General features: G+C 35.0%; 1 protein-coding gene across 1 annotated transcript in view; it reads right to left on the bottom strand.

The window, feature by feature from the left end:
• The window catches only part of VWA8 (von Willebrand factor A domain containing 8), a 425,268-nt gene that overhangs the window by 269,356 nt on the left and 141,278 nt on the right, over positions 1-14,634 (bottom strand). The window contains exons 13-15 of the mRNA XM_081281141.1: positions 13,724-13,884; positions 11,337-11,450; positions 35-203 (exon numbers count right to left, since the gene is read on the bottom strand). Coding sequence (XP_081137267.1) covers positions 35-203; positions 11,337-11,450; positions 13,724-13,884 — 444 coding nt within the window. The remainder of the gene's footprint in view (positions 1-34; positions 204-11,336; positions 11,451-13,723; positions 13,885-14,634) is intronic.

The raw sequence follows: 14,634 nt of genomic DNA, 5'->3' as shown, positions 1-14,634 counted from the left end.
ATAGACATTAGGCTATCACTGGCCTTACTCTTACCATTTCTTTAATCACTTGGATTTCTTCACTTATGACAAGGGGTTTCATGTAATGGAAAAAGAACATGGTCAAGAATTCTGGTCCCAGCCACTGCTGTGTTGTGCTTCCAATAACAGGGGGCTCAGCCAAGGCAATGATTCTAAAGGAAGGGTGTATAGGAAAAATGGATCTAAAAAGGAAAAATAACAAGAAAACATAACTTTTCACATTAGAGATTAGGTCATGGTATTTGGAGTCTAGGCAATGATAACCCTATCATACTATTAATGTCCAAATTGTTATTCAAAGAATGAGTTTAGAAAAAAAAAGGGTATCCCAAGATCCTAAGATTAAGAAAAATAACATAATTACTAATACTAATAAATGTTGTACAATGTCTATTTACGAAACTCCAGTCCTAACACAAATCACTGCTTGTAACATGTTGTTATGCCTTCAAAAAACTTTCCCTGAAGTCCCTTAAACTAAAATCCCATTCAGTTCATATTAATTATCTTTATCACATTTATATTAATCATACTCATTCTCTTTCTTTATTTAAAATCTCCTCAAAATCTTCTGTCTTGTAAGGAGGCCACTCTATGTCAATCAAAGAAAGACCAAAAAGCATGATTCAGGATATGAAGACTTTTTCAAATACAAAAAATTAAAGCAGCTGAAGGAGGCTAGATTAAATTTAAACTTTAGATCAGCAAGAGAATACTTAGGTCTTAAAAAGGTAAAGAAAAATAAAAAGGAGGAAAAGGGAAGATACTGGGGAATGAAAAAGACCAAAGTAAATTGTTGTACTGTGTACATGTTATGAACATATAAACATGAATCCCACTATTATGTATAATTATAATGCACAAAAAATGTTTAAAAAAAGCAAAGAGAACCAAAGCTTAACATAATCCATTCTTTTGGCATCATTATAGAAATGTTACAATTTTTAAAGTGATTTTCTTAAAAAATCTCTCTTAGGAAAATTGAGAAGGCATATAAACATTTTAGTACACATAGAAGAAAAAGATAAGACTTCCTATGGCTAGTGAAATAACTTGAGTTGGTTGTAGATGAGAGATAGGAAACCACTTATTACAATCTAAGCATGTGGGAAATATTGTCAGGTTTCATCAATTCTACTCAAAAACCCATCAGAAATATTGCTTTTAGAAGGTAATATAGTTAATGCTGAGGAGAAGTAAATAAAAAGTGAAATACTTGTCAAGATTTTCCAAAAAAAAACAAAAAAAATCAGTATATAACTATATTTCAACATTAACTATTTCACTGGTACCTGAATTAAGTGATTAGGTTGACTACTGGGAGGTAGGACATGTAAAAAGAATCAGATGAGTACTTTGAAGAGTTCAAATAAGAGGAAGTCATATCAATACAGTGGGTATGTCTACCAAGTCCTTCTCTACATGATCTGTAATTTTAGAGTACATAAATCACCTAATAATTTTAGAGAGCATAATTTTTAAACCAGAGAAAAGCAATTTTAGAAATGGCCATATAGAAGACCTGGAAGGATTCATAAAAACTACCTGATATCCTTTCATTTATCTAGGTTTAAAAAAAAAAAAAAAGATGTCCCAGCAGGGCCTGAGGAATGATCTGTCCCAAAAAGTTGTTCTGGGAAAACAGGGAAGGATAACAACATGGATAGTGCCTGAAAGTCCTGAGGACAGCATGGTCATTCAAGATTGCTGGTAATTAGTAATATACCAGAAAATGGGCATGGGACATCCTGAGATCAGAAAGCTAAAGAGGCAAGTTATTTCATTTTCTATTTTAGCTAAGTAGTTTGTTATAATTCAGATCACTGTTATAATTCAGATCACTCTGCCTCAGGCCCATCAAGATAACATCCTTGATCCTTCTGACTCCTAATGGGGACAAAAAAAAGATGGAAGACACAAAGCCTGGTTTGGATGCACAAAATTAAAGCTGTAGATATAGATTTTTACCTAAGATAGTGAGGGATAGCAAATCAGGGAGTAAACAGAGTCAAAATTCAACAGGTAGCCAGGCATGGTATTGTGCACACATAATCCCAGAGACTCGGGAGGTTGAGGTAGGAGGACTGCAAGTTTGAGGCCAATCTCAGCAACTTTGTGAAGACCCTGTCTCCAGATAAAATAAAGAAAGGGTTGGGTTACTGGGGTTAAATCCCCAGTACTGCCAAAAAAAAAAAAAAAAAAGGAAATCCAACAGGCAAGGCAAAAAGGAAAGCCCAATTTATATAATTAAACTAAGAGATTAGGAAGCAAGTACTATGAGAACAAGGGAGGTGGCCTGAATTTAAATAAGGGGATAGAGCCATTGCCTGAGATATTTACTGTCTGTGGCTTGCTCTTTAATTTTGATTCTCACAAGGTACTTCAGTAAGATGGCCAGATTTGGAGGGGGCATTTCTGAGACAGCTGATGTGTTGGGCATAGAAGGCTATTCTGACAATAAAAACAACCACCAAACTACTGAATAACAGGATGAGAAGAACCTTTTTGTTTTTCTAGGCTCTCCCCACAAAACTTCCTTACATACAAATAGGTTACATAGAGAGCTATTTCCTGAGTTAGATTCCCCAAGTCTGAAAGTTAGAGAGCAGAGGTTTTACCATGGACTTCAGAGTGACTTGACAAACCACTGGTAATACCAAATCGGAAGAAACTGGATCATAATTGAAAATAAGGAAACAAGCACCATGAAAATTTAAAATCAAAGTTAGGTTTAATTTTACTAGAATTTAACAATGACAAAAACAAAACAACAAATAAAACAAAAAAGATGCTTACTTTCACATGGGCATTATTTCCTAAGGATTAAAGATTTAAAAGGCAAAAATGTATTTTAAGAGGATTTTTAAAGATTTAAAATATTGGGGTCAACATTTGAAATATTGGGGTCAATATGTTTGTAGACAGAGGTGTTTCTTTAATTTTTTTTTTCTGGTACTGGGGTTTGAACCTAGGGGCACAATACCACCTAAGCCACACTACCAGCCTTTTTGTCTTTTTTTCTCTTTTAAAAAAAATTTTTTTTAGATGTTGATGTATGTTTATTTTATTCATTTATTTATACGTGGTGTTGAGAATCGAACCCAGCACCTCACACATGCCAGGCAAGAGTTCTACCACTGAGCTAAAACTCCAGCCCCTTAATTTTCTAATTTTGAGACAAGGAAGACAGAAAGTTGTCCATATTGGCCTCCAACTTTCAATTCTCCTGAATCTCTGTGATTGTCAGTGTGTGCTACCATGCTCGGCATAAATGTTTGTAGAGACTAAAATACTTATATAATTATAGTTTCTCAGCAATAAAACGAAGCAAACTACTGATACAAAACATGGATGATCACAAATAATTAAGTTGGGTAAAAGAAACCAGACAAAAAAGAATATATACTGTGTGATTCCATTTACATAAACCCTAGAAAATACAAGCTATATATAGTGACCAGAAGAAGATCCCTGGGGATGGCAGAAGACAGTGAGAATGGGCAGGAGGAAGGGATTACACAGGGGTCTGAAGAAACTTTGGAGATTATATATGCACTCAATATCTTGACTGTGGCAATAATTTTGCAAGTATATATAAATATCAAAAATCATCAAACTGTACACTTTAAATAAAGTTTAAGGCATGTCAATGATCCCTCAACAAAGATTTTAATAAATAAAAAAGGCATTGATAAGCTCCCATCTTTTGAAAGACATTATATGGCATATTTTTGCTGAATTTACATATTAAGGCACTTGAAAGAATTATACAGAAGGTTTCTATAATGACATCAGTCATGGGCTGGAAAAGGATTTTTAAGTTGGCCTTCCATGCTGTTATACTTATGGTTCCATTTCAGAACCTAAAAGTTGCATAGTTCCATACATAGCTCATATTTCATTTTTTTCTGTGCAACAAAGCAAGTTGCAAAGACACATTTCTAATGTTTCCTTATACCATACAAGATCTAGGGTAACACCTGGAAGAAAGCAGATGCCAAACAAATAAATGACAATATAAATTATTGTCAATTACCAGTACTACAAAAAACTTTTTTTTGGGGGGGGGGGAGTGCCAGAGATTGAAATCAGGGCCACTCGACCAGTGAGCCACATCAATAGCTTTATTTAGTATTTTATTTAGAAATAGGATCTCACTGAGTGGCTTAGCACCTCACTTTTGCTGAGGCTGGCTTTGAACTCATGTTCCTCCTGCCTCAGCCTCTGGAGCTGCTGGAATTATTGGCATGCACCGCCATGCCTGGCTACAAGAAACTTTTTGAAGATCTTTGTGACAAGAAAAAACCAAAGTGATAAGAACTGAAAATAATGATCTCCTATATTACCCATATCAAAAGGACAAACTGAGAAAATACATAGCAAATAATTATACCTACATAGGCATAAGTTTTCAAAATTATTCCTTGTCCATTAAAAAATATACAGGATTATTTTCAAAATAAAAGTTTCTATTGCTCTTTTTTTTTTGGTATAAAATCTTGGATCTATATTGAATTTGGTTAAAAATTTACATAGACAAATTTGCTAGCAAAAAAAGATGCTAAAATTTCTGGGATATAGGAGAATGCTTAGGTCCTAACTATCTTCAAACTTGGGTAAGAGTAAAACAAAAGGGTACAGATAACCTAATTCATTAAGGATTGTGCTCAAATGTCCAATTACATTTCATCAGTAATCAATGAAGACCGAGAGGTTGTAAGCTGGTTTTAATGTTCAATAACAAACAATAACTGTGAAATATTCAATGAAAATACAAAAATATTAGAGCACATCTAAATACAACCAAGGCAAGGCCACAATCTGTATTGCTTCCCTGAGATAATCAGAAGCCCTTTCCTGGTGAAATGAACTATTAACTCATCTCTCTCATCCATGCTCTGGCTATCAGCAGGAAGGGACACATTTAGCAGCTGGTAGTATTTAGCAGCTTGTAGTATCTGTACTCCCTCCTTCCCCAAAATAAGTTTCTCTCATGAAAGGAAACAGTTCTATTGTGGTTCTTATTTCCTGCAAGCAGTGCAAGCGGGACTGATATCTAATGTATGTGGCTATCACTGTTTTTCTAACCACCATATCCAGAGAATTCCTAGGATCTTGCAACAAGAGTTCCTAACATTTCTAAAGGTTGTTAGGCATATAATTACCTGCTAATAATGTAAAAGGTTGTAGAACATTCTGGAAATGATCAAAGTGTATGATCCTAGGTATAAACTAGTAAACAATGATGGTTGTTGGCAAAGGAGTCAAATATAATTATTTAGAAAGTGGATTTCATGCTATGAAATTGAAAAGGATTGGTAGCACACAGCCAGCAGCTCTTAATTATGGAATACTATGCTATCAGACTTGTCATCAAAGGGCACCAAAATATTCCTAATTAGTAGGTTTATGTGAGGAAATGTTGCTAACACACAAAGCCACCCAAAATTTTGTTAATAGAATTAACTTTACCTATGTTTTCTAAACTTTATTCCAGGTTAAGATTTACTCATTCATTCAAAATTACACACCAAATAGTCTACTTTGTGCCACATATTTTGACATGAGAAACAAAAGGATGAGGTACAGAAGCAAGACAGAAAGTCCTGATTACATTAAAGTCCCAGGTTCAGGTTATTTCTTCAGTTTCTACTGCATCTTTGTCTTTCATTTTACCATATGAGGTACTAATAAATTCCCTTTTGCAACAGTTTGAAGTTTTTGCTACTTGTAACTTAGGAAATCTTGCCAAACACAATATTGGAAACTGTTCCTATCTTGAAGCAAAACCATGAATCTAAATTTACCACATTATGCCTAAAAGCAAAGATGCTCTTAAACCTGCATTGGTCTAGGAAATAGTTACAGTAATATCCCAGAAGGCTTCACGGTGGAGGTGAGTCTTAACAGGAGTAACAGAAGTTGGCTACGCTGGTCCTGAGAGGTGAAGGATAAAGCAGCATAGAAGGCATATATAGATGTTGGCCCTGGGCACTGCAGGTGATGAAAACTACTGAAGGATTTAAAGAGTGATATAATCAAATTAATTGCTGGGTACTGTACACATCTAGGCTAGGTGTACGGAGAGGAAGTGGCTCTGTCCACCAAGGTCAGGAATTCTAGAGGAATAGTAGGTTGGTAGAAATAAATTCAGATTTTCTCCACAACACCTCAGGGAAGACATTTAGTAGTCTTAGGACAGACAACTAAATTGTAAAGAGATTTTGAGGAAAGCTCACTGTACCAACAACAGGTAAAGATATAAGAGTGACTGGGACTGTCCAAAGAAGAGGTTTAGGAGAAAACTCTGGGAAATGCCAACTTAAACAGCATTTGAAGACTTCCCAAACCTATCAAGGAAGTTTCTAGTCACTCCCTCTCCTGTGTTCATGGCCCCTTGTACAGACCTCTACTCTAATATTTAAAAGCTACATTGTAATTATTTGTTTGCATATCTGTCTGTCTTCATATGTGGTTCAATACAACAGGAAGTGACTATATCATCTTAGAGTTGGCATTCAATAAATATTTAACCTGAAAGAGTGAAGTAATGCCAATAATCAATAACAAAAGCTTATAATCTCCAAATAAGTCCTACCAAATCATTAGTCTGGGTATTATTCTAATCACCTGAGTACCCAGAGAGTACTGACTCTAGAGATTGCCTCTATGATATTCTTGTTCAACAAAATTACCCAATACTGTAGTTGGAACAAAAGCTTTAAAGTTAGGAGTTATCTGATCCCCAGAGGTAGGAGATTTATTTTTATGCAAGACTATGGAAGCTTAGACAACTGCAACTGACATACCATCCCAGAACACCCTCCCCATCTCTCCAAAATCCTTCCCCTTTAAGAAACAAAACAAAAATTTTCTTGTCATTCTACTTTTGACCTTTTTCTCTATCTTAAAATCTCCCATAAGGAAACACAGCATTAATAAAAATAAAATAAAGGTTGAGTTTGTTTAAATATTATAAAAATAGTATTCACATTGCTGAACTTTAGTTCTGTGAATAAGTACAGAAGTGAAATGATAGACAATTCAAGTCATGAGTTTCTAATTTGTAGCCAAGAGTGACATATTAGATATGGACAGCATATAAGATCAACTTATGCTAGATAACAGATTGTGTTACTCACAAGAACAATTCATGATGTAAATTAATTTGCTGAGTACAAATTTCTTTGTTTTTATACCATACTATGTCCTTCTAGTCAAGCTGTTAGGCAATAAACACAGTTATAAGCTGTTATATAATAAATACAGTCCTGAAAGAAATACTGCCAACTGACTTAAGAAATGTTGTAATTGTAAAATGTTATAATTGTAAAAGAGAATGTATTTATTCAGAGAAAGGCAAAAATAGTTTACCAAATTAAATCAAGGTTAACCAGGAAAAGGCAAAGAAATTTACTAGTATCCCAAACCATCAGAATGAAGCAGATTCTGTAACATGGCAATATTTAACAACAAAATAAAGAGATAACATTTTAATATCATAAGAAAATATTGTTTCTTGGATACAAAGGAGGAGTATTGATGAGGAATGAATAAGTTGGTAGAGTGCTTCCTCACATGCACAAGGCCCTGTGTTCAATCCCCAACAACACAGGGAAAAAAAAAAAAAGAATAACTCCAGATAAGTGCTTGTCAGAATACTCTGTTGGAGAAAGGTGAAACCGATAGAAGACATAATTGATAATTATAGGACTACCTCAATATGCTGAGAGATTTTAACATCAGAGGAAGTGTTTGAGATGAAAAAGTGAGACATACATAAAAAGAGGGTTTAGATGTGAGATGTCTTCCAAAAGCTCATGTGTGAGACAATGTAAGAAAGTTCACAATGAAATGATTGTGTTATGAGAGCCTTAACCTAATCAGAGCATTAATCCCCTGATAGGGATTAACTGAGTGGTAACTGTAGGCAAGTAGGGTATGGCTGAAGAAGGTGAGTCACTGGGGACATGCCTTTGGGATATATATTTTGTCCTTGGAGGGTGGAGCGCTCTCCCACACACACACACACAAAAACACCCCTTCATGTCTTGTTCCCAGCTGCTTTCCTCCACCAGACACTCCCAACATGATGTTCTGCCCTACCTAAGCCCTGAGGAATGGAACTAACCATCTGTGGATGGAGACCTCTGAAACTGTAAGCTTCAAAATATATTTTTCCTCCTCTAAATTTGTTCTTGTTGGGTCAAAGAAGTGAAAAAGTTGACTAAAACACTTTTTTTATCTTTTTATGAAAAAATACTTGTCTCCCCACTCAGTGCTCCCAAAGTACTATTGTACAAATCTCTATTCTAACATGCAAAACTGGATTGCAATTATTTATATCTCTCTACATATGCAAATAATTACTAATTTTAGGAAAAAAAGAGGTATGTATAAAGGAGAAATGATTATAGTATACTAAATGAATCAGGTGTATATACTCTTATGCTGTCATAATTGTGTAAAAATTAGACAAAGTTCTAAACAAAATTATATAACTCTTTAGGAAGAATGGATGGATAGAAAGACACAAAAGAGACAGTGAAAGAGCCAAACATTAATTATCTATGCAGAAAATCAATATGTAATTGACAACACTAAAGAATAAATCAAGAAATATCAGTGGAACTATTTTGAAGTCTAAGGCAGGAGGATTCCATGCTTGAAGCCAGCCTCAGCAACTTACTAAGACCCTGTCTTAAAATAAAAAGTAAAAGGGTCTGGGATGTAGCTCATCGGTAGAGCACCCCTGGGTTCAATCCCCAGTACTTCAAGAATAAAAATAAAGAAAAGAAAGAGATACCAATGAAAGCATATTGCTTAGTGACAGAGGTAAATACGGAAACGAAGAGTTGAAAGTGGTGGCTTTTAGGAAGAAAATAGAGGGAAATGAGAGACTTTCATAGAATCAATGACAGGGGACAAGCATTTTTCATAAAACACTATCAGGTTCTAGTTTCAGTGCCTGGTTAACACTAGTAAATAGTCAAACAAAAAAAATTTTAATGAAAGAAAGCAAGTATTGCTATGATTTCTCTCTACTTTCCCTCCTCTGGAAATAGAGGTGAGCAGGATTACGTTTGTAAAAGAGAAAAAACTGAACAACACAGGTAGAAAATTTTGAGAAAGAAGTACTACTGTGGAATGTGAGCCAAACCCAGCATGTGATGCTCAGGGCCACTTTGTTCCTTGTTTTTATTTGTAAAACTGCTGAGACCATAAAGGAGAACTTGGGTTCTTTTCAGAGAAAAGAACTGTCATTTCCTGGACATTTGGTGTCAAGTATAATGATCAATGAACCTGATGTCTTCAGGGAAACTTCCAGGCAGGCTTGCTGTGAGCTATTGCCCAGCTGCTTTTATTTATTTCTCTGAAAATATGAGTTCTTTCCTGACTTGTGATTCACATGCAAATAATATACAAATGCCAAATGTTATCAACCAAAAGTATGAAATGTTGGGCTGGGGACGTGGCTCAAGCGGTAGCGCGCTCGCCTGGCATGCGTTTGGCCCGGGTTCGATCCTCAGCACCACATACAAACAAAAATGTTGTGTCCGCCGAAAGCTAAAAAAAATAAATATTAAAATTCATTCTCTCTCTCTCTCTCTCTCTCTCTCTCTAAAAAAAAAAAAAAGTATGAAATAAGAAGGATTTTAGAACTTAAACCCTCAACTGGACCATTTTCTGGGCTACAGAAATTTGATAATGTATGCCCTAGAAGCATAAGCAGCTGTATAATCAAGTGAGATGTTTAAAAACTTATACAAAGATAGTAAGGAATTCAACACTTCCCCCTAAGAAAACATTGCAAGGAAATTTTAAAGCAAAATTTCACTAAAAACATAAACTCAATAATAAATACACTTCATTATTTTTTGTAAGGTTTTCTTGTTTAAAATGTGGCAGCAAGCCCTGTGGGGGCTTATGATATCTTTCACTTAGATTTTTTTTTCAGTTATTAAGATTTTTATCACATTTGTATTCTCGCTCTCACTTATCTTTCTCTTTTCTCTCTCTGGTGTGTGTTTTGTATACATACATACACACATGTATCTATTTTTTTTCTTTTTTTCCCCATGAAACATTTTGAAGTAAGTTTTATATATATTTTACTTTATCTCTAAAAATCTCAGATAGCAAATCCTAAAAATGGTAATATTCTCTTATATAACCACAATATCATTGTGATACTTAGGAAAATTAATATGAATTTAACATCATGTAATATATACACAGTTGATATTTAACCTTTCCTACATGTCTTTTATAGCTGCTTTCATTTTGTTTTCTGTTCCAGGATCCAATCAAGTCTCACCCATCGTATTTATTTGTCACATCCCTGGAAGAAGACTTAGATAAGCCACACCGGGTTAACACTGTTATCAGGTGGCATCCTTCTTGGGTAAAACTGAAGACTTCCTAGGAGAATGGATCCAGTTAATTGTGGGTCCAGCTTTTGTTTTGCTGAGGGAATACACAGAATGAGACCAAACTGAATTGGTAAGACAAAGAGGGGGCATTACTTTGTTAACATTATAACAGTGGTCCACTTTGTGCTTTGGGTACAGCCCTTGCTACTCTGCCACTGTGACTTATTTTCTTTCTCTTCCTCTCTCCCTACTCCTTCCTGATCTCTCCACCTCCCTAATCTCACGGGGGTGGGGGGGTGGGGGGGTGGGGGTCTGCTGTTCTTTCCCATCCTAAGCAGAATTGTCTGTCCTTGAGCACATATCCACAAAGTCATTCAGACTTGGGATTGTACCACAAGATCTCAAAAATGACTATCTCCCAAATTAACAAGTGTATCACAACTCCAACAGAGAATCCTGGAATGTAGCCTTTGAATCACCTCTTTAAAAGCTCCCTGCTGCCCTTGATGGGCAGAATCACAGCCTCCTGGACAGGAATCCCCTGTATTTCTCTTTTGCTAGCAAAGCATTAAAAGTTCTTTTTCCTTTTTCTCAAATTAGTGTCCTCATTACGGGACTGACATTGGGGACAAGGACAGAGCTTTTGGTAACAAAACCAAAGTTTAGGCATTTAGTTAAAAGAAGCTTGAGAAGACAAAGCGTGTGTGAGTGTGCATGTGTGTGTGCATGTGTGTGTGTATGTGTGTGTGTATGTGTGTGCGCGTGTATGTATCCTGGATAGCAACCGCAAGTTTTAGGGAGTGCCAAACTTTTATCATGCTCAGAACACCAAATAATTAAGCTTTTCAAAGATGTTTTGGTTTGACCCCAGGTTTAGGAAAAAAATAAACATTATTTTACTTAGCAATAAATTACCAATAACAATAGGGCATTCAAAATTACCTCTTCTGTAGCTGCTCATCAGACATTTGCAGCTCTTGTTTCAAACGCATATATCTGTCTTTCCTCAGCAGCCTAGAACCATCATAGAGGCTAAGCTCTCGGTCATGGATCAACCTAGTGGGATAAAGTGAATGTCAGAAAACAAACTAGCCAATTCTGAACAGTGACATTATTAGAAATAGAAGCACTCGATCAACATTTTAATCATGTCTATTATAGGTTGTACTTGAATCAAATTATTTCATTAGATGTATTTTTCAAGATTTCAAGGTGGCTAGTGCTGTTATATTTGGCAAAACTTATTTTCTGTACTGGAGAACTACAGTCACAAATACTAGATGTAGCCAGTGAGGGGGAGGGAGAGGAGAAGGAGGAGAAAGAGTGGCAAGCAGGTGGAGAAGAGGGACAAAAAGAAACAGTTGAATGAGTGTCTCAGAATTACCATAGGGTATATATTACTGAGCAAGGCAGTTGGCACATACACTTGAATCTGATATAACTCTTTAAAGGAAAGTATTATCAAAATATTTCTATCTTTGGAATTAGATGATTTTAAATATCAAAAATCTTCATAATGAAATAACTACACTGCTATTTCTTTGTTTTAAGTATTTATTTGTTTGTTTATTTATTTGTTTATTTATTTATTTATTTATAGTTGGACACAATGCCCCTATTTCATTTGTTTTTATGTGGAGCTGAGGATGGAACCCAGTGTCTCACAGGTGAAAGGCAGGCACTCTACCACGGAGCTACAGCCCCAGCCCCACTACACTGATATTTCATATGCCAATTCTGATGCTGGCCTAGACATCTACACCAGAAACAGCACTGTGTTCCAGGTGCTGCAAAAGTCAAAAAGCACCAACCACTAAGACTGATGACACCCATGTTAGAAGCTGCCACACTCTCCATTCTATGGGTCTATAATGCAGAGGTTATAGGCATGGGCAGTGGACTCAGCCAGACCTGGGTTCAACTCTAGCTTGGCATTTTACTCCCTGAATGAGAGGGAGTAACATCTCTACATTTTTATCTTTTACAAAATTAAGGCAATAATTTTACAACCTCACAGAGATTCTATGAAAATTGAATAATATAAAAAATGATTAACAGAGTTGCTCTTAATCTTTATTGTACATTAAGTTCTTCTGGGAAGTGCTGAAAAATGCCAATGTTCAAGCCTCAGCCTGAACCAATTAACATCAGAATTTGTGACTGTGGAACCCAGGCATTGGTATTTTTAAATTCCCTACCTGCTAATTCCAAGGTTGAAAACCTGAGAAGCACTGTCTTAAAATAATGTCCAGCACAGAGTAAGTACTCAATTAATGATAGCTGCTGCTGCTGCTATTCCTGCTTAGCTGAACATTCAAGAGACAGTAAATAAAAGGTGACTTTATTTTATTTTTTTGTCTACACATTTTTCTCCTTGGAAGATAAAAATATTATAAGTATAAAATATTTATGGTAAACCACTGAAAGTTTGTGATAGTATTTTTAAATGTGTTCAAATCTAATTAGAATTAATATATTTGGGATCTTTAATATACTATCTGCATTTTGTCAAGGACAAAAACTTTTTGAATAGTTAGTTGGGGAAATGGCTTATTGCACTTATTTGATTCTTTCCTATAATTCAAAGTTGACAATCAATGTCCACAAATCATAGAACCAAGAAGAATAAAAAATATCACTAATTACTTTTCTAAAATGACATAGAGTAGAAATATTTTCCACAAAAATTACACATGAAGAGGCTTCTCTCAACACTAAATTCTACAGAAGTTTTAAGAATATGTAAATATTTTTCTCCATCTAAACTAAAATATATTTTTTTAAATGGTGACATAAATTTTCAAGTTTATTACTGCAAAGTCAGCTTTTCTAATCTCTATACAATATAATCAAATAGTTAAAACATTTTATATTAAAGCTCCATTTTTCTCTTTCTCAAAAAACAAAGATTCCAACAAAATTAACCAATAATGTAGATCCAGATCAATATGGAATTTGTAACTAGTGAAGTTATAACTCTAAAAAAATACAGAAACTCCAGCTCTGTAATTTGTTGCATATGTAAATCTGCAAATATAAAGTCCTTCAAAATTATTGAGAAATTTTTTTTCAGCTATGAAAAAAAAAAACGTTATGGCTATGGCATTTCCCAAAATGTTCATTATTTGGATTTCTGCTGTAATATATCTGTAAAAATAAGTAATCTCACATTCTACTCGGACATAGAAATATGAGCTTTTCAAGATGTAGAAACCCAGTTTAAAAAAAATGGGAGCAATCCATGTCTACTGCTTAAGTCGACATGGTGTTTGTCTGCATATTTGTGTGTTTTGGGTTTTTTTGTGTATGAGTGTGTGACTCATACAAACCTCTGCAATACAGCAAGTGTGCCAGCATTGACCCGGTGAATGCCATCCAACAAGACCAGCTTGCCTTCCAGAGCAGCATTCACAAGGGGTGAGGACCTCCAGGCAGTGTCTCCATTTGGAAGTGTGTATCTCTGCTGGAGCAGATCACGAGCTGTCATATCCTAAAACCAATTCCAGAAATCACAAAAAAAGTTAATTTTTAAGACATGGATTTGGCCCTCTTTCTGTACATAATATTTCATATAACAACTGGGAAGTGATCTTCTCAAATTCACCAAAAAGAAAGTTTTTAGAAAGCTTAAAGTTTTCCTCCTATTATCCATTAGCATTACATAGTAAGAGTGAGGATTTGTTCCCCCTTCTCCTTTCATTGAGCATTTCCTTCTCTTTTAAAATGTTCATTTAGATAATAGCAATAATTTAATGGAATTTAACTCAGTTCTACTCCTGCAGGGAGTAAAATGCACTGATTCCATTTTAAAATGAGAGACTATGCAAAATCAACCTTCAGAGATCTTTATCAAGAATGTGCATTTTCTTGCAGTGGATGAGTTCTCCTGAAAAGGCACTACAGCCTATCACAGTGACTAATTATATTTAAAAGAGGCTTGATAATGGAGGAAATCTAGGAGGACAGTCATCAGATGAAGTACAGGAATTCAGAAACAATAGCATGGCACTTACAAGCAAATTTTTAAGGTACACACACATTATGCTAGCACTAAAATAGTGTAACAGACTTAAACAAACTATTAATATTTATGATATATAAAAATCTACTGTAAAAGATTAGTGCTATATAACATGAACAATTTTTCTTACATGTATTAAGATTGAAGGCAATAATTTCTTTACTGTTAGCAACTTCAGATACATTTTATGCCACATACATCAAACAAGCTGAACTTTTA

The sequence above is a fragment of the Spermophilus citellus genome (assembly GCF_964194105.1).
Source record: "Spermophilus citellus genome assembly, chromosome: 1".
Taxonomy (NCBI): domain Eukaryota; kingdom Metazoa; phylum Chordata; class Mammalia; order Rodentia; family Sciuridae; genus Spermophilus; species Spermophilus citellus.
This window is presented reverse-complemented; position numbering and strand designations above follow the sequence as displayed.